The sequence below is a fragment of the Panthera leo genome, chromosome A1, assembly GCF_018350215.1.
Source record: "Panthera leo isolate Ple1 chromosome A1, P.leo_Ple1_pat1.1, whole genome shotgun sequence".
NCBI lineage: Eukaryota > Metazoa > Chordata > Mammalia > Carnivora > Felidae > Panthera > Panthera leo.
The window spans coordinates 156,687,961-156,712,611 of record NC_056679.1 but is presented as its reverse complement, the minus strand read 5'-3'; the positions used below and the strand labels follow the sequence as shown (position 1 = coordinate 156,712,611).

The window sequence follows — 24,651 nt, the reverse complement described above, 5'->3', positions numbered from 1 at the left end:
TATCTCATTACCAGTGTATCATAGAAGAAAAACATCATGTTTTTTAAGTGTGGATAGGCACAAGCAGAGCATGACACAGATTTGATCTTCTTTGGGAGATAATCCCAGAAGGCAGTAGTAGGGGCAAGAATAACATAGGGAAAGGAAGGGAGTCAGCACAGGGTGAGTGAAAAATCAGGTTAGTTCTCAGACCTCTAAGACATGGTGTGGAATGCCCCTAGCAAGCCCTAATGCGTAACCAAGAAGACCGACTATTTGTTTACCAATTCCCATATGCCATTTGCTAAGGCTTGCTCTGAAGCGTGTACCACCGAGGCCTGGGCCATGCTTGTGCCAAGCACACTCCTGTGCAGAAAGTCACAGGTGCTTGAGGAAGGTATGGAGGTAGAAAGTCTTTGATGTGTAGGAAAACTGAGAGTGTAGTGGTTGGACAGTGGCAATCTGCTACAGCATACGATGGGCATCAGAGAGTCCAAGAGTGAGTCACGGAGTAACTAAGCATCATATGCAAATGGAATAATAAAGGCATCTGCCTCCTGGGCATGTTCTACAGGTTAAATGGGATTCTACACATAATGTTTTAGAGGAAGACACAAAGTAAGCCCTCTGATCATCTACAAGGCATAACCCAGAGATATTGTGGTTTTAGTTTCACTGCAGTAAAGTGAATATCACAATAAATAGAGTCAAAGGGAGCTTTTGCTTTCCCGGTGCATTTAAAAGTTATGTTTACATTACACTTCAGTCCGTTAAGTGTGCAATAGCATTATGTCTGAACAAACAATGTATACACCTTAATTTAAAAACATTTTATTATTTAAAAAAAGGCTAACCATCGTCTGAGTTTTCAGCTAGTTGCCATCTTTTTGCTGGTGAGGGTCTTGCCTCCATCCACGTTGATGTTTGCTGACTGACCAGGGTGGTAGTTGCTGAGAATAGGGGTGGTTGTGGTAATTTCTTAAAATAAGACAGCAGCAATGTTTGCCACATTGATTGACTCTTCCTTTCACTATTTCTCTGTTGCATGTGATGCTGTTTGATAGCATTTTATTCATGGTAGAACTTCTTTCAAAATTGGAATCAATCCTCTCAAACTATGCAGCTGTTTCATCAACTAAGTTGTCATATTCTAAATCCTTTGTTGTCATATCTGCAGTCTTCACAGCATCTTCACCAGGAATAGATTCCATCTCAAGAAACCACTTTCTTTGCTCATCCTTAAGAAGAAACAACTCCTCATCTGTTAAAGTTTTGTCATGAGCAACAATTCAGTTCCATCTTCAGGCTCCACTTCTAATTCTCATTCTCTGGCTTTTCCCACCACATCTGTAGTTATTTTCTTCTCTGAAGTCTTGAATCCCTTAAAGTCATCCATGAGGATTGAAATCAACTTCTTCCAAATTCCTATTCATGTTGAGTTTTAACCCCTTCCTATGAATCACAGATGTTTTTTTTTCAATATATGAAATTTATTGTCAAATTGGTTTCCATACAACACCCAGTGCTCATCCCAAAAGGTGCCCTCCTCAACCCATCGCCCACCCTCCCCTCCCTCCCACCCCCCATCAACCCTCAGTTTGTTCTCAGTTTTTAAGAGTCTCTTATGCTTTGGCTCTCTCCCACTCTAACCTCTTTTTTTTTTTTTCTCCTTCCCCTCCCCCATGGGTTTCTGTTAAGTTTCTCAGGATCCACATAAGAGTGAACACATATGGTATCTGTCTTTCTCTTTATGGCTTATTTCACTTAGCATCACACTCTCCAGTTCCATCCACGTTGCTACAAAGGGCCATATTTCATTCTTTCTCATTGCCACGTAGTACTCCATTGTGTATATAAACCACCATTTCTTTATCCATTCATCAGTTGATGGACATTTAGGCTCTTTCCATAATTTGGCTATTGTTGAGAGTGCTGCTATAAACATTGGGGTACAAGTGCCCCTATGCATCAGTACTCCTGTATCCCTTGGGTAAATTCCTAGCAGTGCTATTGCTGGGTCATAGGGTAGGTCTATTTTTAATTTTCTGAGGAACCTTCACACTGTTTTCCAGAGTAGCTGCACCAGTTTGCATTCCCACCAACAGTGCAAGACGGTTCCCGTTCCTCCACATCTTCTCCAGCATCTAGGTCTCCTGATTTGTTCATTTTGGCCACTCTGACTGGCGTGAGGTGATATCTGAGTGTGGTTTTGATTTGTATTTCCCTGATGCGGAGCGATGTGGAGCATCTTTTCATGTGCCTGTTGGCCATCCGGATGTCTTCTTTAGAGAAGTGTCTATTCATGTTTTCTGCCCATTTCTTCACTGGGTTCTTTGTTTTTCGGGTGTGGAGTTTGGTGAGCTCTTTATAGATTTTGGATACTAGCCCTTTGTCCGATATGTCATTTGCAAATATCTTTTCCCATTCCGTTGGTTGCCTTTTAGTTTTGTTGGTTGTTTCCTTTGCTGTGCAGAAGCTTTGTATCTTCATAAGGTCCCAGTAGTTTATTTTTGCTTTTAATTCCCTTGCCTTTGGGGATGTGTCGAGTAAGAGATTGCTACAGCTGAGGTCAGAGAGGTCTTTTCCTGCTTTCTCCTCTAGGGTTTTGATGGTTTCCTGTCTCACATTCAGGTCCTTTATCCATTTTGAGTTTATCTTTGTGAATGGTGTGAGAAAGTGATCTAGTTTCAACCTTCTGCATGTTGCTGTCCAGTTCTCCCAGCACCATTTGTTAAAGAGACTGTCTTTTTTCCATTGGATGTTCTTTCCTGCTTTGTCAAATATTAGTTGGCCATACGTTTGTGGGTCTAGTTCTGGGGTTTCTATTCTATTCCATTGGTCTCTGTGTCTGTTTTTGTGCCAATACCATGCTGTCTTGATAATGACAGCTTTGTAGTAGAGGCTAAAGTCTGGGATTGTGATGCCTCCTGCTTTGGTCTTCTTCTTCAAAATTACTTTGGCTATTCGGGGCCTTTTGTGTTTCCATATGAATTTTAGGATTGCTTGTTCTAGTTTCGAGAAGAATGCTGGTGCAATTTTGATTGGGATTGCATTGAATGTGTAGGTAGCTTTGGGTAGTATTGACATTTTGACAATATTTATTCTTCCAATCCATGAGCAGGGAATGTCTTTCCATTTCTTTATATCTTCTTCAATTACCTTCATAAGCTTTCTATAGTTTCAGCATACAGATCTTTTACATCTTTGGTTAGATTTATTCCTAGGTATTTTATGCTTCTGGGTGCAATTGTGAATGGGATCAGTTTCTTTATTTGTCTTTCTGTTGCTTCATTGTTAGTGTATAAGAATGCAACTGATTTCTATACATTGATTTTGTATCCTGCAACTTTGCCTAATTCATGTATCAGTTCTAGCAGACTTTTGGTGGAGTCTATCGGATTTTCCATGTATAATATCATGTCATCTGCAAAAAGTGAAAGCTTGACTTCATCTTTGCCAATTTTGATGCCTTTGATTTCCTTTTGTTGTCTGATTGCTGATGCTAGAACCTCCAACACTATGTTAAACAACAGCGGTGAGAGTGGGCATCCCTGTCGTGTTCCTGATCTCAGGGAAAAAGCTCTCAGTTTTTCCCTATTAAGGATGATGTTAGCTGTGGGCTTTTCATAAATGGCTTTTATGATGTTTAAGTATGTACCTTCTATCCCGACTTTCTCGAGGGTTTTTATTAAGAAAGGGTGCTGGATTTTGTCAAATGCTTTTTCTGCATCGATTGACAGGATCATATGGTTCTTATCTTTTCTTTTATTAATGTGATGTATCACGTTGATTGATTTGCGAATGTTGAACCAGCCCTGCATCCCAGGAATGAATCCCACTTGATCATGGTGAATAATTCTTTTTATATGCTGTTGAATTCGATTTGCTAGTATCTTATTGAGAATTTTTGCATCCATATTCATCAGGGATATTGGCCTGTAGTTCTCTTTCTTTACTGGGTGTCTGTCTGGTTTAGGAATCAAAGTAATACTGGCTTCATAGAATGAGTCTGGAAGTTTTCCTTCCCTTTCTATTTCTTGGAATAGCTTGAGAAGGATAGGCATTATCTCTGCTTTAAACATCTGGTAGAATTCCCCTGGGAAGCCATCTGGTCCTGGACTCTTATTTGTTGGGAGTTTTTTGATAACCGATTCAATTTCTTCGCTGGTTATGGGTCTGTTCAAGCTTTCTATTTCCTCCTGATTGAGTTTTGGAAGCTTGTGGGTGTTTAGGAATTTGTCCATTTCTTCCAGGTTGTCCAATTTATTGGCATATAATTTTTCATAGTATTCCCTGATAATTGTTTGTATCTCTGAGGGATTGGTTGTAATCATTCCATTTTCATTCATGATTTTATCTATTTGGGTCATCTCCCTTTTCTTTTTGAGAAGCCTGGCTAGAGGTTTGTCAATTTTGTTTATTTTTTCAAAAAACCAACTCTTGGTTTCGTTGATCTGCTCTACAGTTTTTTTAGATTCTATATTGTTTATTTCTCCTCTGATGTTTATTATTTCTCTTCTTCTGCTGGGTTTAGGCTGCCTTTGCTGTTCTGCTTCTATTTCCTTTAGGTGTGTTGTTAGATTTTGTATTTGGGATTTTTCTTGTTTCTTGAGGTAGGCCTGGATTGCAATGTATTTTCCTCTCAGGACTGTCTTCGCTGCATCCCAAAGCGTTTGGATTGTTGTATTTTCATTTTCGTTTGTTTCCATATATTGTTTAATTTCTTTTCTAATTGCCTGGTTGACCCACTCATTCTTTAGTAGGGTGTTCTTTAACTTCCATGCTTTTGGAGGTTTTCCAGACTTTTTCCTGTGGTTGATTTCAAGCTTCATAGCATTGTGGTCTGAAAGTATGCGTGGTATGATTTCAATTCTTGTATACTTATGAAGGGCTGTTTTGTGACCCAGTATCTGATCTATCTTGGAGAATGTTCCATGTGCACTCGAGAAGAAAGTATATTCTGTTGCTTTGGGATGCAGAGTTCTAAATATATCTGTCAAGTCCATCTGATCCAATGTATCATTCAGAGCCCTTGTTTCTTTATTGACCGTGTGTCTAGATGATCTGTCCATTTCTGTAAGTGGAGTGTTAAAGTCCCCTGCAATTACCACATTCTTATCAATAAGGTTGCTTATGTTTATGAGTAATTGTTTTATATATTTGGGGGCTCCGGTATTCGGCGCATAGACATTTATAATTGTTAGCTCTTCCTGATGGATAGACCCTGTAATTATTATATAATGCCCTTCTTCATCTCTTGTTACAGCCTTTAATTTAAAGTCTAGTTTGTCTGATATAAGTATGGCTACTCCAGCTTTCTTTTGGCTTCCAGTAGCATGATAAATAGTTCTCCATCCCCTCACTCTCAATCTAAAGGTGTCCTCATATCTAAAATGAGTCTCTTGTAGAAAGCAAATAGATGGGTCATGTTTGTTTATCCATTCTGATACCCTATGTCTTTTGGTTGGCACATTTAATCCATTTACATTCAGTGTTATTATAGAAAGATACGGGTTTAGAGTCATTGTAATGTCTGTATGCTTTATGCTTGTAGCGATGTCTCTGATACTTTGTCTCACAGGATCCCCCTTAGGATCTCTTGTAGGGGTGGTTTAGTGGTGACGAATTCCTTCAGTTTTTGTTTGTTTGGGAAGACCTTTATCTCTCCTCCTATTCTAAATGACAGACTTGCTGGATAAAGGATTCTCGGCTGCATATTTTTTTTCTGTTCATCACATTGAGGATCTCGTGCCAATCCTTTCTGGCCTGCCAAGTTTCAAAGGAGAGATCAGTCACGAGTCTTATAGGTCTCCCTTTATATGTGAGGGCACGTTTATCCCTTGCTGCTTTCAGAATTTTCTCTTTATCCTTGTATTTTGCCAGTTTCACTATGATATGTCGTGCAGAAGATCGACTCAAGTTACGTCTGAAGGGAGTTCTCTGTGCCTCTTGGATTTCAATGCCTTTTTCCTTCCCCAGTTCAGGGAAGTTCTCAGCTATAATTTCTTCAAGTACCCCTTCAGCACCTTTCCCTCTCTCTTCCTCCTCTGGGATACCAATTATGCGTATATTATTTCTTTTTAGTGTATCACTTAGTTCTCTAATTTTCCCCTCATACTCCTGGATTTTTTTATCTCTCTTTTTCTCAACTTCCTCTTTTTCCATAACTTTATCTTCTAGTTCACCTATTCTCTCCTCTGCCTCTTCAATCCGAGCCGTCATCGTTTCCATTTTATTTTGCATTTCATTTAAAGCGTTTTTCAGCTCCTCCTGACTGTTCCTTAGTCCCTTGATCTCTGTAGCAAGAGATTCTCTGCTGTCCTCTGTACTGTTTTCAAGCCCAGCGATTAATTTTATGACTATTATTCTAAATTCACTTTCTGTTATATTATTTAAGTCCTTTTTGATCAGTTCATTGGCTGTTGTTATTTCCTGGAGATTCTTTTGAGGGGAATTCTTCCGTTTGGTCATTTTGGATAGTCCCTGGAGTGGTGGGGACCTGCAGGGCACTTCCCCTGTGCTGTGATGTATAACTGGAGTTGGTGGGCGGAGCCACAGTCAGTCCTGATGTCTGCCCCCAGCCCACTTCTGGGGCCACAGTCAGACTGGTGTGTGCCTTCTCTTCCCCTCTCCTAGGGGCGGGATTCACTGTGGGGTGGCGTGGCCCGTCTGGGCTACTTGCACACTGCCAGGCTTGTGGTGCTGGGGATCTGGCGTATTAGCTGGGGTGGGTAGGCAAGGTGCACAGGGGTAGGAGGGGCAGGCTTAGCTCGCTTCTCTTTAGGTGATCCACTTCAGGAGGGGCCCTGTGGCAGCTGGAGGGAGTCACACCCGCTGCCGGAGGGTTGGCTCCGCTCCACAGAAGCACAGAGTTGGGTGTTTGCGCAGAGCAAGCATGTTCCCTGGCAGGAACTGGTTCCCTTTCGGATTTTGGCTGGGGGATGGGCGAGGGAGATGGCGCTGGCGAGCGCCTTTGTTCCCCAACAATCTGAGCTCTGCCGTCCGGGGGCTCAGCAGCTCTCCCTCCCTTTGTCCTCCAGCCTTCCCGCTTTCCGAGCCGAGCTGTTAACTTATGACCTCCCAGATGCTACGTCCCGCTTGCTGTCGGAACACACTCCGTCCCGCCCCTCCGCTTTTGCCAGCCAAACTCAGGGGCTCTGCTTGGCCAGCAGGCCGCCCCTCTGCCCCGGCTCCCTCCCGCCAGTCCGTGCAGCGCGCACCGCCCCTCCGCCCTTCCTACCCTCTTCCATGGGCCTCTTGTCTGCGCTTGGCTCCAGAGACTCCATTCTGCTAGTCTTCTGGTGGTTTTCTGGGTTAGTTAGGCAGGTGTAGGTGGAATCTAAGTGATCAGCAGGATGCGCGGTGAGCCCAGCGTCCTCTTAAGCCGCCATCTTCCCTCCCTCTCTGCCGAATCACAGATGTTTTTAATGGCATCTGGCATAATGAATAGTTTCCGTAGGTTTTCAGTTTACTTTGCCCAGATCCATGAGAGGAATCACTATCTATGGCAACTATAGCCTTATGAAATGTATTTCTTAAATAATAAGACTTGAAAGTTGAAATTACCCCTTGGTCCACAGGTTGATGAATGGACATTGTGTTAGCAAGCATGAAAACAATATTAATTTCATTATGTATCTCCATCAGAGCTCTTGGGTGACCAGGTGTATTGTCAATGAGAATAATATTTTGAAAGGAATATTTTTTTCTGAGTAGAAGGTCTGAATAATGGGCTTACAATATTCACTAAACCATGTTATATAAACAGACGTGCTGTCATCAGGTTTTGTTGTTCCACTTACAGAGCACCTGCAGAATAGATGTAGCATAATTTTTAAGAGTCCTACGATTTTCAGAATGGTAAATGAGCATTGACTTCTGCTTAAAGTCACCAGCTTCATTGACCCCTATAAGAGAGTCAGCCTGTCCTTTGAAACTTTTTTTGAAAGTTTATTTATTTAAGCAATCTCTACACCCAACATGGGGCTCCAACTCATGACCCCAAGATCAAAAGTCACATGCCCCATCCTTTGAAACTTTGAAGCAAGACATTGACTCTTTTCTCTAGCTATAAAAGTCCTAGATGGCATCTTCTTCCAATGTAAGGTTGTTTTGTCTACATGGAAAATTGTTTAGCCACACTAAACAATAGCCATATTTTTGAGTTATGTTATCTAAATCTTCTGGACAACTTGCTGCAACTTCTACATCAGCACTTACTGCTTCACCTTGTACTGAGTTCTCATCTGAACCTTGAAATTTTTAGGCTGTGGAGTTCAGTTCATTACAGTTGTAAGAAGGAAGCCCATGTTATAGAGATTATTTCTTTCACTTAAATTTCATGAACCAACCTGTGCTGTCATCAAACTTGTCTTCTGCAGCTTCCACATCTCTCAACCTTGATAGAATTGAAGAGAGTTATGGCCTTACTCTGTATTTGGCTTTGGCTAAAGGGAATGTTGTAGCTGGTTTGATCTTCTATCCAGAATACTAAAATTTTCTCCATATCAGCAATATCGTATCATTCATGTGTTCACTGGAGTAACTTTTACCTTCCAAGAACTTTTCCTTTGCATTTGCAACTTGGCTGTTTGGCACAAGAGGCTTAGCTTTTGGCCTGCGTCACCTTTCAACTTCCCTTCCTCACTAAGCTTAATCATCTCTAGCTTTGGATTTAAAGTGAGAGACACACAACTCTTCCTTTCACTTGAACACGTATAGGCCATTGTAGGGTTATTGGCCTAATTTCAATATTGTTGTGTCTCAGGGATTAGGGAGGCTTGAAGAGAGGGAGAGAGATGGGGGAATGGCCAGGCAGTGGAACAGTCAGAACCCACACAACATTTATCATTTAAGTTTGCTATCTTACGTAGGCACAGTTCGTGGCACCCCCTAAACAGTTACAATAATAACATCAAAGATCACTGATCACAGATCACCATAACTGTAAATATAGTAATAATGAAAAATTTTGAAATGCTGTGAAAGGTACCAAATGTGACATAGAGACACAAAGTGAGCCTATGCTGTTGGAAAAAATGGTGCCAACGGACTTGCTTAGTGCAGGGTTGCCAGAAACCTTCAATTTATAAAATGTGCAGTATCTGCAAAGTGCAATGAAACAAGTTATGTCTATATTTCCACCATCATCAACAACATTATTATTATTAGCATGGTATTAACTGAAGTGTTACTGGTTAAATTAGTGAATATTTCTTTTTTCTTTTTAAGTTTACTTATTTATCTTGTGAAAGAGAAAGAGCACAGGAGGGACAGAGAGGGAGAGACAATCCCAAGCAGGCTCCATGCTGTCACTGTGGAGCCAGATGCAGGACTTGATCTCATGACCCTGGGATCATGATCTGAGCCAAAATCAAGAGTAAGTCCTTTAGCCAACTTATCCACCCAGGTGCCCCATAAGTTGATGGATATTTCTGAATGAGAGCTGCAAGGACTTTTTTCCCCATTATTTTTAGTTAGTATTATATATTCTAATTGGTTCTGGTGCTCAGCTTTGGAGTTTTTGCCTTTAGAGTTTTGCCAACTTATGTTGTTGACAGTCTACTCATTTTATGTCTTTTTACTATTTATTCCAGTGCCAGTGGCCATTCTGCCTCACACGGAGAGAAAAAGCAGGGATCTTGCTAAGAATTGAAAAAGGCAATTGCTTTTGTGATGCTGAGGATATATCTCATACCTTTTTTTCTAACTTTTAAAAGCACAAACCTTGTATTTTGTCCTTAAATATCATACTCCTATTTCCTTAATAATTTTGGAATTGAACTCTGGGATCATTAAAACAATCCTGGAAAGGAATGATTATCTGTTTTCAAAATGGCAAAAAAATAAAGCTAGAGAAAGCAATCTGTACTTCAGAGTATTTAAAATGGTTCACTGATTTCAGTTTCACCATTGTGACTCAATGACATTGACTCATATGTGGCTCCCGAGAAACTTAACAGAAGACCAGCGGGGAGGGGAAGGGGGGGAAAAGTTACAGAGAGGGAAGGAGGCAAACCCTAAAAGACTCTTAAATACTAAGAACGAACTGAGGGTTGATGGGGGTGTGGGGGAGGGGAAAGCAGGTGATGGGCATTGAGGAGGGCACCATTTGGGATGAGCACTGGGTGTTGTATGGAAACCAACTTGACAATAAATTATATAATATATATATATATATATATATATATATATATATATATATATACACACACAATAAAGAGAAACAGAGATGTTCTTTATGAATAATATATGTCATAGAGGAAGTCAGTAGGTTTTTCTTTTTACTCCATCACATGTACCAAAAAAATCAGTAGAGTGGAAGATCAACACCTGTCAAATGGATAACTTTTACTTTTGAAATACACCAATGTGGAGTATCAGCAATGCAAAAAACTGAACAAGGTAACATTTCATTTTTTCACGAGAGAATAAGGAATTGTTCTTAAAATTTTATTAGCAAAAACAAGAACATTTCAGATTTGCCATTGCTTAATAGTATGTGTACTATCACTTCAGAAATTTCAAACTTATGATACATTTATATTTCTTCCTATGCTCTGATGTACAATTAGGTATATGCTTTGGGATGGATAGTAGGATCTGGTGTATAGCCTTGTGAAGACAAAGTATTGCACACACTGCTTTTAAGAAGTCCCGCATAATTGGTAGGAAGAGTAATAGAAGTCCGTGGGGAAAGTGACCTGTGCCATGCCAGAGAGGGCCTCACAGTTGGTAATTCTGTAATTTATTTGTGCCTTGAGCCTCTAACTGTGATGAGGTCTGGAAAATAGGATGTAAGAAACTGGTTCAATAAAACTGGATTTAATATGTGTGGTGTAAACAGAATTTTAAGTTGACCCGTAACAATCTGTGTCCTTTGTATTAATTCTCTCCCCTTTAGTATGGGTGGAATCTTTGAGTATGATGGGATATCACTCCTGTGATTATGATATGTTATATGGCAGAAATTAAAAGGATTTTTGCAAATTTGGTAAATGTTTCTAATAAACTGATTTTAAGTTAATCAAAGGAATGTGATCTTTGATGAACCTGACCTAACCAGGTGAGTCCTTTGAAAGTAACTGGAACCTTCCTTGAGGTAATGAGATCCTTTTGCTGACCTTAAAAAAGTAAACAGCTATGTTATGAACTAACAGTGGAGAGCAATGATTTCCAAGAGCCAAGGGCTTCATTCTTACAACTGCAAGGAACTGAATTCTACAGCCTAAAGATTTCAAGGTTCAGATGAGAAGTCAGCCCAGCTCACACCTTGTTATGCCCAGAATTCGTGATCCCCAAAGACCACCAGGGAGCCGAGTCTGATGCAAAAGCAAGAGCCTTTATTCGAGCTAGCTCAATCTCAATCCCTACCTGCACCTACGCAGCGGTGAGATGCTGGAGAGAGAGCAAGTTTCAAAAGCACAAAGGTTTTATAGGGGTCTAGGGGAAGTTGGTGAGGTAATGGCTGTGGCCTCAGCCAATTGGCTGGGGAAGGGTCATGGCCTCAGCCAATTGGCTGGGGAAGGGTCGGAGTCCCGTTACGCAGGTCACCAGGCGTGTTTTGATCGGGAAGTTTGAACGGGTGAGTGGGAGGTTACTCAAGGGGAGGCGGCGTGGTCTGAGGTTTCTGCGATTTTCCCGGAAAGGGGCCATGTCGGGGACATAGTCACTCAAGGTGGAGGACACAGAACAAGATGGAGTTGGCCGGCGTAGTTCCGCTCTTTCAACCTCAACTGCAGCCTTGTGAGACCCTGAGCAGAGCTCCCAGTTAACCCTAACCTGACCTACAGAATCATTGAAATAACAAATGTGTGTTGTTTAAATAACTTTGTTTATGGTAATTTATTACACAGCAATAGAAAACTAATACAGAATCTAAGTTAAAGAGAGACAAAAGGAATCTTGTTTGTCTTTCCACCCAGAGTGTCCAGTGTGTTTCAGCTCTTCTGGATAATACTACTAAAAATCGTTCTTTGAGCCATTGGATTTAATTGGATCTTAAATAGTTGCCCTTAATGAAGTTAGAAGGTAGAGAAACAAATAAATCAACATATAAAGATGCCAAGTTGTTTTCAAAAACCCACTTCTAGTGTCACCTGGGTGGCTTAGTCATTTAAGCTTCTGACTCGATTTCTGCTCAGGTCCTGATTGCATGGTTCATGAGTCTGAGCCTTGCATCAGGTAGGCTCTGTGCTGACAGCAAGAGACCTGCTTGGGATCTGTTCTCTTTGCCCTTCCCCTGCTCGTGCTTTCTCTCTCTCTCTCAAAATAAATAAATAAACAACAACAACAACAAAAACACTGACTTTCAGGGGAGCTTAGGTGGCTCAGTCTTTTGAGCATCTGACTCTTGATTTCGGCTCAGGTCATGATCCCAGGGTTGTGAGATTGAGCCCCAAGATGGGCTCCATGCTGAGAGTGGAGCCTGCTTAAGATTCTCTCTCCTTCTTCCCCTCTCCCCTGCTGGCACTCTCTCTCTCTAAAATAAAAAAATAAAATACAATAAATCTACCTCCAAAAATCATTTTTACAGCATCCAATGCACAAAATTGCTAAAGGGCAAAAGAGCACTTTCATTTTACTAAAACATTAGCATTTGGAAAATATATTCATTAATTCTTGAGATAGCAATCATTTGAATACAATAGAAATCAATTGTCACATTTCTAAATGGAAATGGAGAGGTTAGGAAGGATTGAAATGACTCAGAAAAGGTACATTGCTATTCTGTGAAGACTTGTAAATCAGCTCAGAAAAAGCAAAAGGCCTCAATATCTGTTAACAGAAAGGTATTGTTGAAAGCTCTAGCTTAAGAATAAATATTAATATAAATCTTCAGTGCTTTTAGTATCCATGAAAAGTAGATTTGCTTCAGCTTGGAAGAAACTGCTTTAATAAATTTACAGCGAAACAACTTTGAAGAAAATAAGTAAATTGAAATATAAAAATAAAGACCCAGCACTAGCCTAGGAGGACAATATTGCTAAAATTTGAATGTCATTCTTTGGCTTCTGCAGAGCCTAGTCACAGTATACAGTGTCTATAGCAAACAGAATCAGTGTCCCTGACAGTAGCGAAGAGAAAATCAAATTATTTGGACTTCATAATTTTTATATACTTTCGTAATGAGAATGTAATTAAATGGGAAAGGCTTAAGCAAACAGGTAAGCCCATTAAACTCCCTGAGTAAAACCATACTCAGCATTGAGAAGCTCTCCAAGGGAATCTTACATTCAACAGTGAAAGCTTTTGGGCTTTTGTGGAATCATGCTTTTTACTTCCCAAAAATACCTCACTACCTCCTAAACACAAATAAGAGAGTGTAGCTATTGTTTTCTATGCGTGCACGTTAAGTTAATTTGTTCAGGTTATGCAGGTAGTTCTGGCGACTATCCCAAGGAAGTCCCAAGGCATACCCTAAATTACTCCGTCATTAAAAGACTTCTGTTGTGCTATTTTGCCTCTGAAATACTAGTCCTTGTTCCCACCTAAGACAGATTCTATTTTCCATTTGCACTCCCGTCTGAAACTCTAAGTAATGCCTTTGGCAGAGTTGATCTTCAACATAAGTCAGAACTCCTCAGAACACCGGGGATGTGAGAAGGGACACAGAAAAGCACAAAGTGCGCGAGTGTTAAAAATTAATATCCATGAGCATTTACTGAGCAGTTCCTCTGCACAACCCCCAGCACATGGTCCGTGCTAGGAATCCTCTGAGTCCTGCAACGTAACAGCCCGGCAAAGTCCCATGTTGGTATTGATATAGATGACAGTGGTGCTCATGAAAATTACAACCATCAGTTATTATAGGATATATAATATAAAATAATAAAAGAACACAGTATAAAATTATTTTGAGCATTTGGTGAGTTGAGATATGTAAAATGACAAGGACAGTGCCTGGCAAATGTAAGCATGCAATATGTGTTAACTTTTTTAATAAAAACAACAACCAGGACAGTGCTAGGCTGTTTTGAAGTTTGAACTACTGGTCCTTAGTGAAGAAAAAACAAAGACCCATATTATATTCTTAGTAAAACAGATCATGATCAAAGGACTGAAATTTAGCTGAGGTCCCCTATAAGGCAAACCCAAGTGGGTACTTTGATACAAAACATGGAAAACAGAGAAATAGGTAGGTAAGACTGGCAAAAATTAATAAAAGCAGCCTCTCTTTCCAGCTATGCAAGGGAAAAAAAAAAACCCACATAGCAGTGGTAGTCACATCCTGCATTTCTCTAGCATTTTAATTTTTCATACTTTTAAAATTTCATTCTGGCTACAGAGCCAGATAAAGTCAGACTTGCTCCACACACGTTTTGAGAGTTAAATAAACAGAATTTATGAAGTAATTGTCACAATTACAAATTGATGGCAAAGAGTTTGAAATTCATTTTTTTTAATTTTTTTTTTTTGACATTCATTTTTTGAGAGACAAAAAAAGACAGAATAAGGAGGGGCAGAGAGAGAGGGAGAGACAGAATCTGAAGCAGGCTCCACGCTCTAAGCTCTAAGCTGTCAGCACAGAGCCCAACACGGGGCTCGAACCCATGAACTGTAGGATCATGACCTGAGCTGAAGTCAGATGCTTAACTGACTGAGCCATCCAGGCGCCCCTGAAATTCATTTTTTAAATAAAGTGCTTTTCAGAACTGAGAGAATTTGAGCAAGGCCTTTGATCTTTATACTGCTTTTCTAAATAGACATTGTAGGTGTAAAAATTTTTTTAATTTTGTTTATTTATTTATTGAAAGAGAGAGAGTGTAAGCAGGGTAGAGGCAGAGAGAGAGAGAGAGAGGGAGAAAGAGAGAGAATCCCAAGCAATTTCCACACTGTCAATGCAGAGCCCCATGTGAGGCTCAAACCCATTAACTGTGAGATCATGACCTGAGCTGAGACCAAGAGTCTATGCCTAACCAACTGAGCTATCCAGGCGCCCCATAGGTGTAAAAATGTTAAGAGAAAATAAAAATCAGATCTCATTTCAAACAAAGCAAAAATTGAAAGCACTAATGACTGGGGCTTCAAATCATTTGTCTCCTTTAGGATAGCATTCCTATTAAGTTATCAATATTACTGTGATGTTAATATCACATATCGCCATTAAATGGTCTGTTGTTTTACTGGCCTACATTATTAAGGAGAGATAAACTATTGCTCAATCTCAAAAAAGGGTACTTGGTTACATTTACCACTCATGTACTTTTCCCCCCTAATTTTTCTTTGTTTGATCAGATTAGTTTATTGGATTAGCCTCTTAAGATCACTATGATTTGTTTGTTTTCCATAAAATAAATTTTTTCCAGCTTCACTAAAGTGTAATTGATAAAAATTTGTATGTTTAAGGTGTACAATGTAATGTTTTGCATATCATACATTATAAAATGATTTTCCCAATCAAGTTAATTAGTATATCCACCACCGTACATATTTACCTTTCTTTTTTTTTTTTTTTTTTGGTAAGAATAATCGAGACCTAGTTTCTCAGCAAATTTCAAGTGTACAATACCTCATTATTAAGGTATTATTATGTATTATTTATAGTATAATATATTCATATATTGTAGTCATCATGACATACATTAGATTTCCAGAACTTCCTCACCTTGTAATAGATAGTTTGTATATACCCTTTGACCAGCATCTCCCCATTTGCCTCACTGCCCCCAGCACCTGCTAATCAGCATTCTACTCTCTGTTACTGTAATTTTGACTTTCTTAGATTTCACATACGTGAGATCAGCAGTATTTGTCTTTCTGTGTCTAGCTAATTTCACTTAGCTTAATGGTCCATACATTAAACTTCTAGACCTATCCATTAGGTCACAAATGGTACAATTACCTTCTTTTTTAAGCCTCAGTAATATTCCACTGTATGTATATGCCACATTTTCTTTGTCCATTCATCTAATAACAGACCTTAGGCTGTTTTCACATCTTGGCTACTATGAATAATGCTGTCATGACCACGGTGTGCAGCTATCAGTTTGAAATAGTGATTTTATTTCCTTTGGATATGTAACCAGAAATGAGATTGCTAGATCCATTTTTAATGTTTTGAGGAATTGCCTCACTCTTTTTCCCAGTGACTGTACCATTTTTCATTTCCTCCAACATTACACAAGGGTTCTAATTGTAATTTGTATACATTCTCACCAACACTTGTTATTTTCTGTTTTGGGTTTTTGTTTTGTTTTGTTTTTTGTTTTTGTTTTTTAATATATATATAGAGAGAGGTAGTATCTTATTGTAGTCTTATTTTTCTTTCCCACCACTCATTCACTTTTCTGGTGCCTGGTAGCACACATTCTCACCAGCTCTGAAAATGATGGCTTTTGTAAATTTACCACAGTCATAATCTTTTCTTGAGCATTTGCTCCCTGATACTGGGAGGATGTGGAGATTTATAAGCAGAGAATAATGATCTCCCTGAGAGATTTTAATTAGTTTTATCACACAGTAACATAAATTTTTGTAGAATACTTAAAATGCCATGGGTATTGTTTACATCAGAACTTATATTAAATAAGATGTAAGAGAATATCGATATATGACTTAATCATCTCTATTATAAAGTTTATTAGCAAGTGTTCTCTTCTTGATTAAAGAAAATGTCAGTGTGAGGACAGTATTTAATATTAAAAATATTTTATATTTAATATTCATAAATATCATGTTTATTCTTATATAATATGTTTTAGGCAATTTATTTTTATATTAAATACAAGATGTGTTTGTTTTTAAAGTACGATTTTATATATTATGAAAATTTCTTTGTCTTTAAGGCTATAACCTTATGAAGAAATTAAAGAAAAGCCAACTATCAACTTTAAAAGGTGATACTTTCTACAGCTATGCATATCCATTGTTTTACTTTTTTGACATCCACATTTAAAAGCAGGTATTTATAGTTTAGACTGTAGATTTCAATGTACTACCTCCATTGCTCCCTTTATATTAATATGATTATGTCATAATTCTGTAATCTGGCCTTGAAGACTCTACATTTATGGATGCCATATGCACTATTGAATAATTGTATCTCTTGTTAATTACCCCCTCTCCAAAAATTTTTCCACTCTAGCATGTGTGATTTTCATAGATTTCTTAAGAGCATACCATGTTCATTTGTTCCTGCAAACACAACCTGATTTAGTTCTTTACCTTAAATACTCCCTTGGCCTCTTTGCCAACTCACATTCCTAGCCAAAAGCCTTTCACTGAGGACTATGTTCTTTGCGGAAGGCCATGTTTTAAAAAATTCCTTGACAAGTGAAAATGATTCCAGAACATTTAAGATAGTTAGGAATGTTAAATAGGGAAAAGTAGGAGAGGGACTAGAGAGTACTGAGCCTAGAAACTTATGGGGGATGTTGAAAATCTGATTCAAATATTTGGAAGACTATTACATAAAAGGGGAATTATTCTTTTTTTTTTCTTTTTTTGGTCTAGGTGGAGAGTCTAGAAAATAGATTTAGGATTAATTGGGGACAGTTTTGATGCAACAGCTATCTACCTAACACAATTCCATGGGAAAAAAATTCGTCACAATTTGAATAACTCAGTACTCACAATGCAGTTCTGAGCTCATCTGTGGGATTATAGTAGAGACTTCCAGTTGTCCACCGACATCCATTCCCCCACCCCCATCTTTCATCATAGAACTTCTATGTTTTCTGTGTGCAAAAGGATTCATAGCAACAGCTGGAATTTTCTAGCCTCCCTTGCAGCTCAGTTCTACTTTCTGGCCAATGAGGTGTAAGCAGAAGTGCTACTTTGGGTAATGCAGCGTCTGGGTCGTACACCTAAGGCAAATACACAGCTGTTTTCTAACCCTCTCCCACCTTCTTTCCAGTTGGGAGATGAAGAGAACAAGAGTGGCTGTCGTGAATACTCTGTGATCTCACTTCTATGTGGAACTGAAAAAACTAATGTCAGAAATACAGAGTAGTTTAATGGTTGTCTTGAGATGGGGGAAATGGGTGATGATGGTCAAAGGGAATAAACTTCTAGTTATAAGATGAATAATTTCTGGGAATCTATGTTCAGCATGATGACTATAGTTAGTAATATTGTATTGTATGCTTGAAATTTACTGAGAATAGATCTTAAATATATTCACCACACACACACACACACACACACACACACACAAAGTTAACTATGTGAGGTGATAGAACATGTTAACTAATCTTACTATGATAATTATTTCACAATGTATACACACACCAAATAATGTTGTACATCTGAAAACTTACACAATTTTATCCCAGTAAAACTGGGCAGGGGGAGTAGAGTGGCTGTCCTGAACCAAAAGTCAGAAGCCACACTTTGAGAATGGCAGAATTGTTATATTGGCTTAGAGTTACTTCTCCCTCTATGGTTTTTCGAAAGGGGAATGAATTTATCTGCTACCAAGTAGAGAAAACACTGTGCTTTTAAAGGAAATTAGATCAGAATGGGTCTACCCTACCAATCTCCCTTTTGATGAACTCAAAAGTCAACTGATTAGTAGACCTAATTACATCTGCAAAATACCTTTTGTCATATAAGCTACATGGTCACGTATATGAGATACAATATTCACAGTCCGGGATTGAGATGAGAAATCTCGAGGGTACATTTTAGAATTCTGCCTACCCCAGTAGCTTCCAATAATAATGGTCTCATTATGTGCTGAGCAAACCATTAGTATTTAATGAATTCTCATTATTTTAAGTATGATAGTGTAATGATGAATATTGGTTGCCAAATCTCATTTGATATTATTATATTACTGACATCAACAGGAGTCATAGCAGATTCTGAATATAATTTATATTCGATTATACTATGTTATATATAGTTCAGAAATCTAAATTTTAAAGGATATAGTGTAGACACAAAGATGAGAAGTACAAAAATTCACATTCATTTTACATGCATTATTAACCTTTAGGTTGCCTTTGTCGAAATATTTCGGCCCAGCTAGTCTTAAATTTAAAAATTACTTGGAGTAATTTAAGAAAACAATATAGTTGCCCTGTTATAATTGGCCCTTTGAGGACATCCTATTTTTCAGGTGTTGGTGTATTCTCTAATAAAGACTGATCTTTTGACATCAGACAAAGCAATCTTACACCATTTTAGTCTATTTATTCATTTGCTCTTCTGTTTTAACTCACTTGAAAAACCCAGGTCCTTACCAAGGGTCTGTACGGTCCCATGTGATCTGTTGTTTCAACAAGTTCTGATTTCATCTCCTCCCATTCACTTTCTAGTCATCCCACCCACACTAGAATTCTTCAGGGCCTCTGCATTTGCTGCTTCCTTTGCCTGAAATGCTTCCTCGTTGCTTCAGGTCCCTTTTCAAATGTTTCCTTACAGGGCAGGCTTTCTGTCCATATCCTATCTAAAATAGTAGGCCCCTCTGACCACCATCCCTTTACCAAGGGCTTTATGTTGTTTCATGCACCTATCACCATGTAACATATTATCCTCCACTTTATTGGCAGTTTACCTCCCCTAGAACGAAAGCTCCTTAGGAGTAGGGACTTAATTTTATGTTTTGCTAAATCCCCAATGCCTAGTACATAATAGACATCCGGTAAATATTGTTGAATGCATGAATGTGTTTCAGAAAAGGAAAAGTATACCAACTGGAGAATTCATTCACTCTGCAAAGTAGCACAAATCTTTTATTAAGAAAAAGTCCTGTCTTCCTTTAAAAAGTAACAGAATATTAATGGAAATGGAAAAAATAGCAAGCTTGGCAGAAAGGCAGAAGGCAAGAAAGAGTGGATCATGGGGAAATATAGTGCTTGGGTTGGTTCTACAGTTTTTGTTAAACTTGCCAACCCAGACAATGGACTTTTCCACACCCTGACAGAGAATTGAATGGAATATGGTGTTGAGGATAGGAACAAGGATTCACAACACCTACTACACCCCTGTATCTGCCATCTTCTTCTCAGTTGGTGACGACATGCCTTAGCAGGATAATTGCAAGTTTTGAAGTCACTTGTCACATTAAACCCTTATTAACTGTTTTTAAACTAAGGGGTGAAGGTTTTTTCATTGTTCCTCAAGTATTTTAGTTACATTGTAGGTGTTAACACTTCACTTTGCTTATCTTTTTTACTTGCTTATAAAACTTCTATAATCATTGACTTATCAAATAATATGGTAATTGAAGAAAAGCTTTAATTGATAATCCAGGGACATGTAGGTAACTAATAATTCCTTTCATTTTTTAATTTTTTAATTTTTTTTAATGTTGATTTATTTTTGAGAGACAGAGAGACAGAGCATGAGTGGGGGAAAGGCAGAGAGGGAAGGAGACACAGAATCTGAAGCAGGGTCCAGGCTCTGAGCTATCAGCACAGAACCTGACCTGAGGCTTGAACTCACCAATTGTGATATCATGACCTGAGCCAAAGTCAGATGCTTTTCCCACTGAGCCACCCAGGAGCCCCTTTATTTTTATTTTTTTAGAGAGAGAGCATAATGAGTGGGGGAGAGGAGCAAAGGGAAAGAGAGAGAATCTTAAGCATGCTTCCTGCTCAGTGCTGAGCCCAATCTGGGGCTCAATCTCATGACCCTGGGATCATGACCTGAGCTGAAATCAAGACTCAGACATTCAACCAACTGATTCACCCAGGCACCCCTGTAGTCATTCCTTTTAAACATGTACTGTAAAAAGAAAAAATCCTTCCTTTTTATTGTTTACTTGTGGAAGCATATCCTTTAAAAATTCTGTCATTGAAAAATAATTGATAAAGTTTGCTGATTGCATCTTTAATGACCTCAGAGATATAATTGTGCCAATGACTAAATATATTCAGAACTGTATATATGCTTGGAAGGGCTATCTGTGAAATAGAGACTAGCTATTATAGCTCTAAAGATTCAGAGGAAGCAGAATAGTTTTATAACATACATTTTATAATTTATCCAAAATAAAATACTACATCACACAGTATATGTGTTCAACAAATACTAGATTTAATTTTGAAGTGCTGAGTTGAAAGTATTCTAGCTACGTCTACATCCCGTCTGCATGACCATCTGTCATCAGTCACATTTGTAGCTAGGATTCTTGCATTCAGGGAAAGACTGGACAAGGTCCCTTCCAATTCTAAGACTTTATGTTTCTATAAGACTATTTTATCATCACTCAGTTTTGAAGGAAAAACAACTGCTGAATGGCAAGACAAACAATATGCATAATAGGACTTTTTTATTTTGTCATTGTTATTAATTAAAATAGGTGAGACAGATAAAAGAATAAAAATGATCTATCTAAAATATATCTGTGAATACCATTTTAAATGTCACTGGGGCTCTCGGGGGGCTCAGTCAGTTAAATGTCTGACTCTTGATTTTGGCTCAGGTCATGATCTCATGGTTAGTGAGTTTGAGCCCCACATTGGGGCATTGGGTGGGGCTGCTTGGGATTCTCTCTCTCTGCCTCTCTTTCTCTCTCTCTCTCAAAATAAGTAAATAAACTTAAAATTTAAATGTCACTAAATTCTAATAAAATGATAAAGTAGAATATAACCAGTGTAAGTCCTTAGAATTCTATTTTTAGTATTAACTCTGTGAAGAATCATTTCTTGAATAAACTGTCAATCACTTGATGAGATATTTTGCAAATTAGATTTTAAAAGTATTTTTAAAAACTAAATATCAATGAAGTCCTTTATTTAAGAGCCTTAAATCATGCATGAAATATTTATTTTAGCAAACAATGTAACCATAGTATGATTTGGCTTAATTTTTTTATTTGTTAATGTAAATAGCTCTAAACAGATAAACCCCATATATCAGTGACTTAACATAATAGATTCTTATATCTTACTCTTATAAGCTAATAGGGGTCAGTGATGGAGAGTGGTGTCTCAATACTACACAGTTATTAAGGCACTGGACCTTTTTTCCCATCTAGTGTTACTAACTCTCTTTGTAACCAAACCCAAGTTCATCTGCCTAATGTGCAGCAAAGCCAATCACTGAGACTTCAGGTAGCAGCAAGAAAAGTGTTTATTCCAGAGGCAGCCAAAGGAAGAGACAGGAGGGCAAGCCTCAAATACTCCTTCCTTCCTAACGTGGGAGAGAACAAGATTTTTACAATCATAGGGGTAGAGATTATATACATAGTGATGAAAAGGACAGGGAAACTTATGACTATTTATAAGGAAAGATGGAGCATGGGCATTGAGCAAACATATAGGTAACACATATTCCATGTTCACTTTAGGGTAAAGACTTAACATCAGAATGAGTCAAAATTCAGCTACTGATGTCTGGAAGTTATCTTAGGACAAGGGGAAGGGGCTACTGGCATGCTCTGAGAGTTGGTATAAACTGGAAGAAGTCTTAGCCTCCTTATCTCAGGAAAGGAATGCAGGGTCTTGTTTATTCACAGGCCGGAATCATATCACTTGACCTTGAGTCCAGGCTTCTGCAGAGACAGCTAGTGGATTTGTTAGTGGGATCTGAAAAGACACAATAGCTGATTAGGGAGGAGCAGTTCTCTGAAAAACAAGCTTTATCTTTTCTGCTTGTTTCTGGAAACAGCCCAGAGTCCCATATAATCACTTTATCCAACTCCAAGTCTAGGATCTCTGAATAGAAGGAAATCCTTTATCAGGTCCCAGTATGTTTCCTGAGGGTATAGCTGAGTGGTAGAGCATTTGACTGCAAATGTGTTTCCTTATAGCCCTTTGAAATATAAATCTGCCTACCACTTCATACATATCCGACAGATAATGACCAAAAATAAGAGCATGGGAGACACATAGCAGTTTCTTGCCCATAGCAATTCTGAAATCCACAGGGACAGGCTTTATGAAGGCCACTTAGTTGGAGGGTTGGAAAGTTCCTTGAGTAGAACTTCACTATTTGGGGAGAATCTCTTGTATATTGTTCTCTGTAACCACTGTCTCCACCATCTGAGAAGTTCTTTATCCTCTATAGCCATATATGAAATGTGTGTGAAGTAGACCGCCCTCCTTGGATATTGCAAAGCTTTCATATCTTGCTTTGTGCTGGTGCAAGATCAAGTATGTCAACCAGCTTAAAACTTAATAGTCTCAAAAAGTTAGTAGTCTTCCAGGTGCCAACAACCATACCAATGTTCTTTTTTACACTCCTCAAGCATGACTTACTTCTTTGCTTCTCCCTGTTAATATAATGACAGGTACCATACAGCTGTGTGGGAAGGCTAATCTGACATTTGCCTTTAGGTTGTTTTAATGGGATTGTGTTGTTCAAAGGTTTTTTCAATCTTGTTTTCTATTATTTGGGGTCTAAAAACAATTTTTAAATTCTTCTCTTTATACTTCATTTCATTTTTACTTGTAAATCAGCCTATTTTCATCTAAACTCATCTCTTTCTTATGATTACTTACTAAAGGCAATAAATTGTAGAAAATATATACCTTCATTCTGACTCTTTCCAACCATGGCCCCCCAAGCTTACATTCAATAGCAGGTAGTTTGCCTTGCAAGTTATCATGGGAACTGTTGTACCAAATGTTTACCATGACCTAGCAAGACTTTCCAGCCTTCCAATGTTACCTTGCTGCCACCACCTGACCACTAAGTCAATGTCACATATTTTAGGGCTTTTTTTTTTTAATGGCAGCACCCATTTTTGGAATCAATTTTTGTATCAGTTAAGTAAGTAGTGTTAGGACCTGTAAAAGAGGAACATCCAAATCTCAGTGGTTTAACAAAATAAAAATTTATCACTTCATAGTCCATTGTAGCTGGTTGTAGGGCTTCTGTTTCATTCAGAAACTCCAGACTCTTTCTATCCTGTGGTCCTGCCCTAATCTAGGTTCTCAGTGTTGGGGGAAAAAAAGATTGCATATGGGAAGATGTAATGGGCTGGGCTGGAATTAGCCTGCACCTTCAGCTCACATTCCCTTGGCCAGAGCCTAGTTCTTAATCACATAGCCCCACCTAAATAAAAAGAGTAGAAAATGTAGTTCAGCTACTTACTTGTACAGAAGAGTAAAACACAGATATCAGTGAAAGGTAGCAGTATCAGCCATAATTCTTCTGTACACATAAAAATAACCTTCCTTCTGGGGAGCCTGGGTGGCTCAGTCGGTTAAGCATCCAACTCTTTTTTTTTTTTTTTTTTTTTTTGGCCTAAGGTCCCTTTCTTTTCTTTTCTTTTCTTTTCTTTTCAATATATGAAATTTATTGTCAAATTTGTTTCCATACAACACCCAGTGCTCATCCCAAAAGGTGCCCTCCTCAATACCTATCACCCACCCTCCCCTCCCTCCCACCCCCCATCAACCCTCAGTTTGTTCTCAGTTTTTAATAGTCTCTTATGCTTTGGCTCTCTCCCACTCTAACCTCTTTTTTTTTTTCCTTCCCCTCCCTCATGGGTTTCTGTTAAGTTTCTCAGGATCCACATAAAAGTGAAAACATATGGTATCTGTCTTTCTCTGTATGGCTTATTTCACTTAGCATCACACTCTCCAGTTCCATCCACGTTGCTACAAAGGGCCATATTTCGTTCTTTCTCATTGCCATGTAGTAGTCCATTGTGTATATAAACCACAATTTCTTTATCCATTCATCAGTTGATGGACATTTAGGTTCTTTCCATAATTTGTCTATAAGCACCCAACTCTTGATATCAGCTCAGGTCATGATCTCACAGTTCATGAG

General features: G+C 38.6%; 1 protein-coding gene across 23 annotated transcripts in view; it reads left to right on the top strand.

Annotated features, from left to right (window-relative positions):
* MCTP1 (multiple C2 and transmembrane domain containing 1) overlaps positions 1 to 24,651 on the top strand; it is a 529,626-nt gene that overhangs the window by 249,824 nt on the left and 255,151 nt on the right. For 2 of the 23 annotated variants that reach the window (XM_042943678.1, XM_042943686.1), the window contains exon 3: positions 16,767 to 16,817. The exons of the other annotated variants lie outside the window; for them this stretch is intronic. In XM_042943678.1, coding sequence (XP_042799612.1) covers positions 16,767 to 16,817 — 51 coding nt within the window. The remainder of the gene's footprint in view (positions 1 to 16,766; positions 16,818 to 24,651) is intronic. 23 annotated transcript variants of the gene reach the window in all.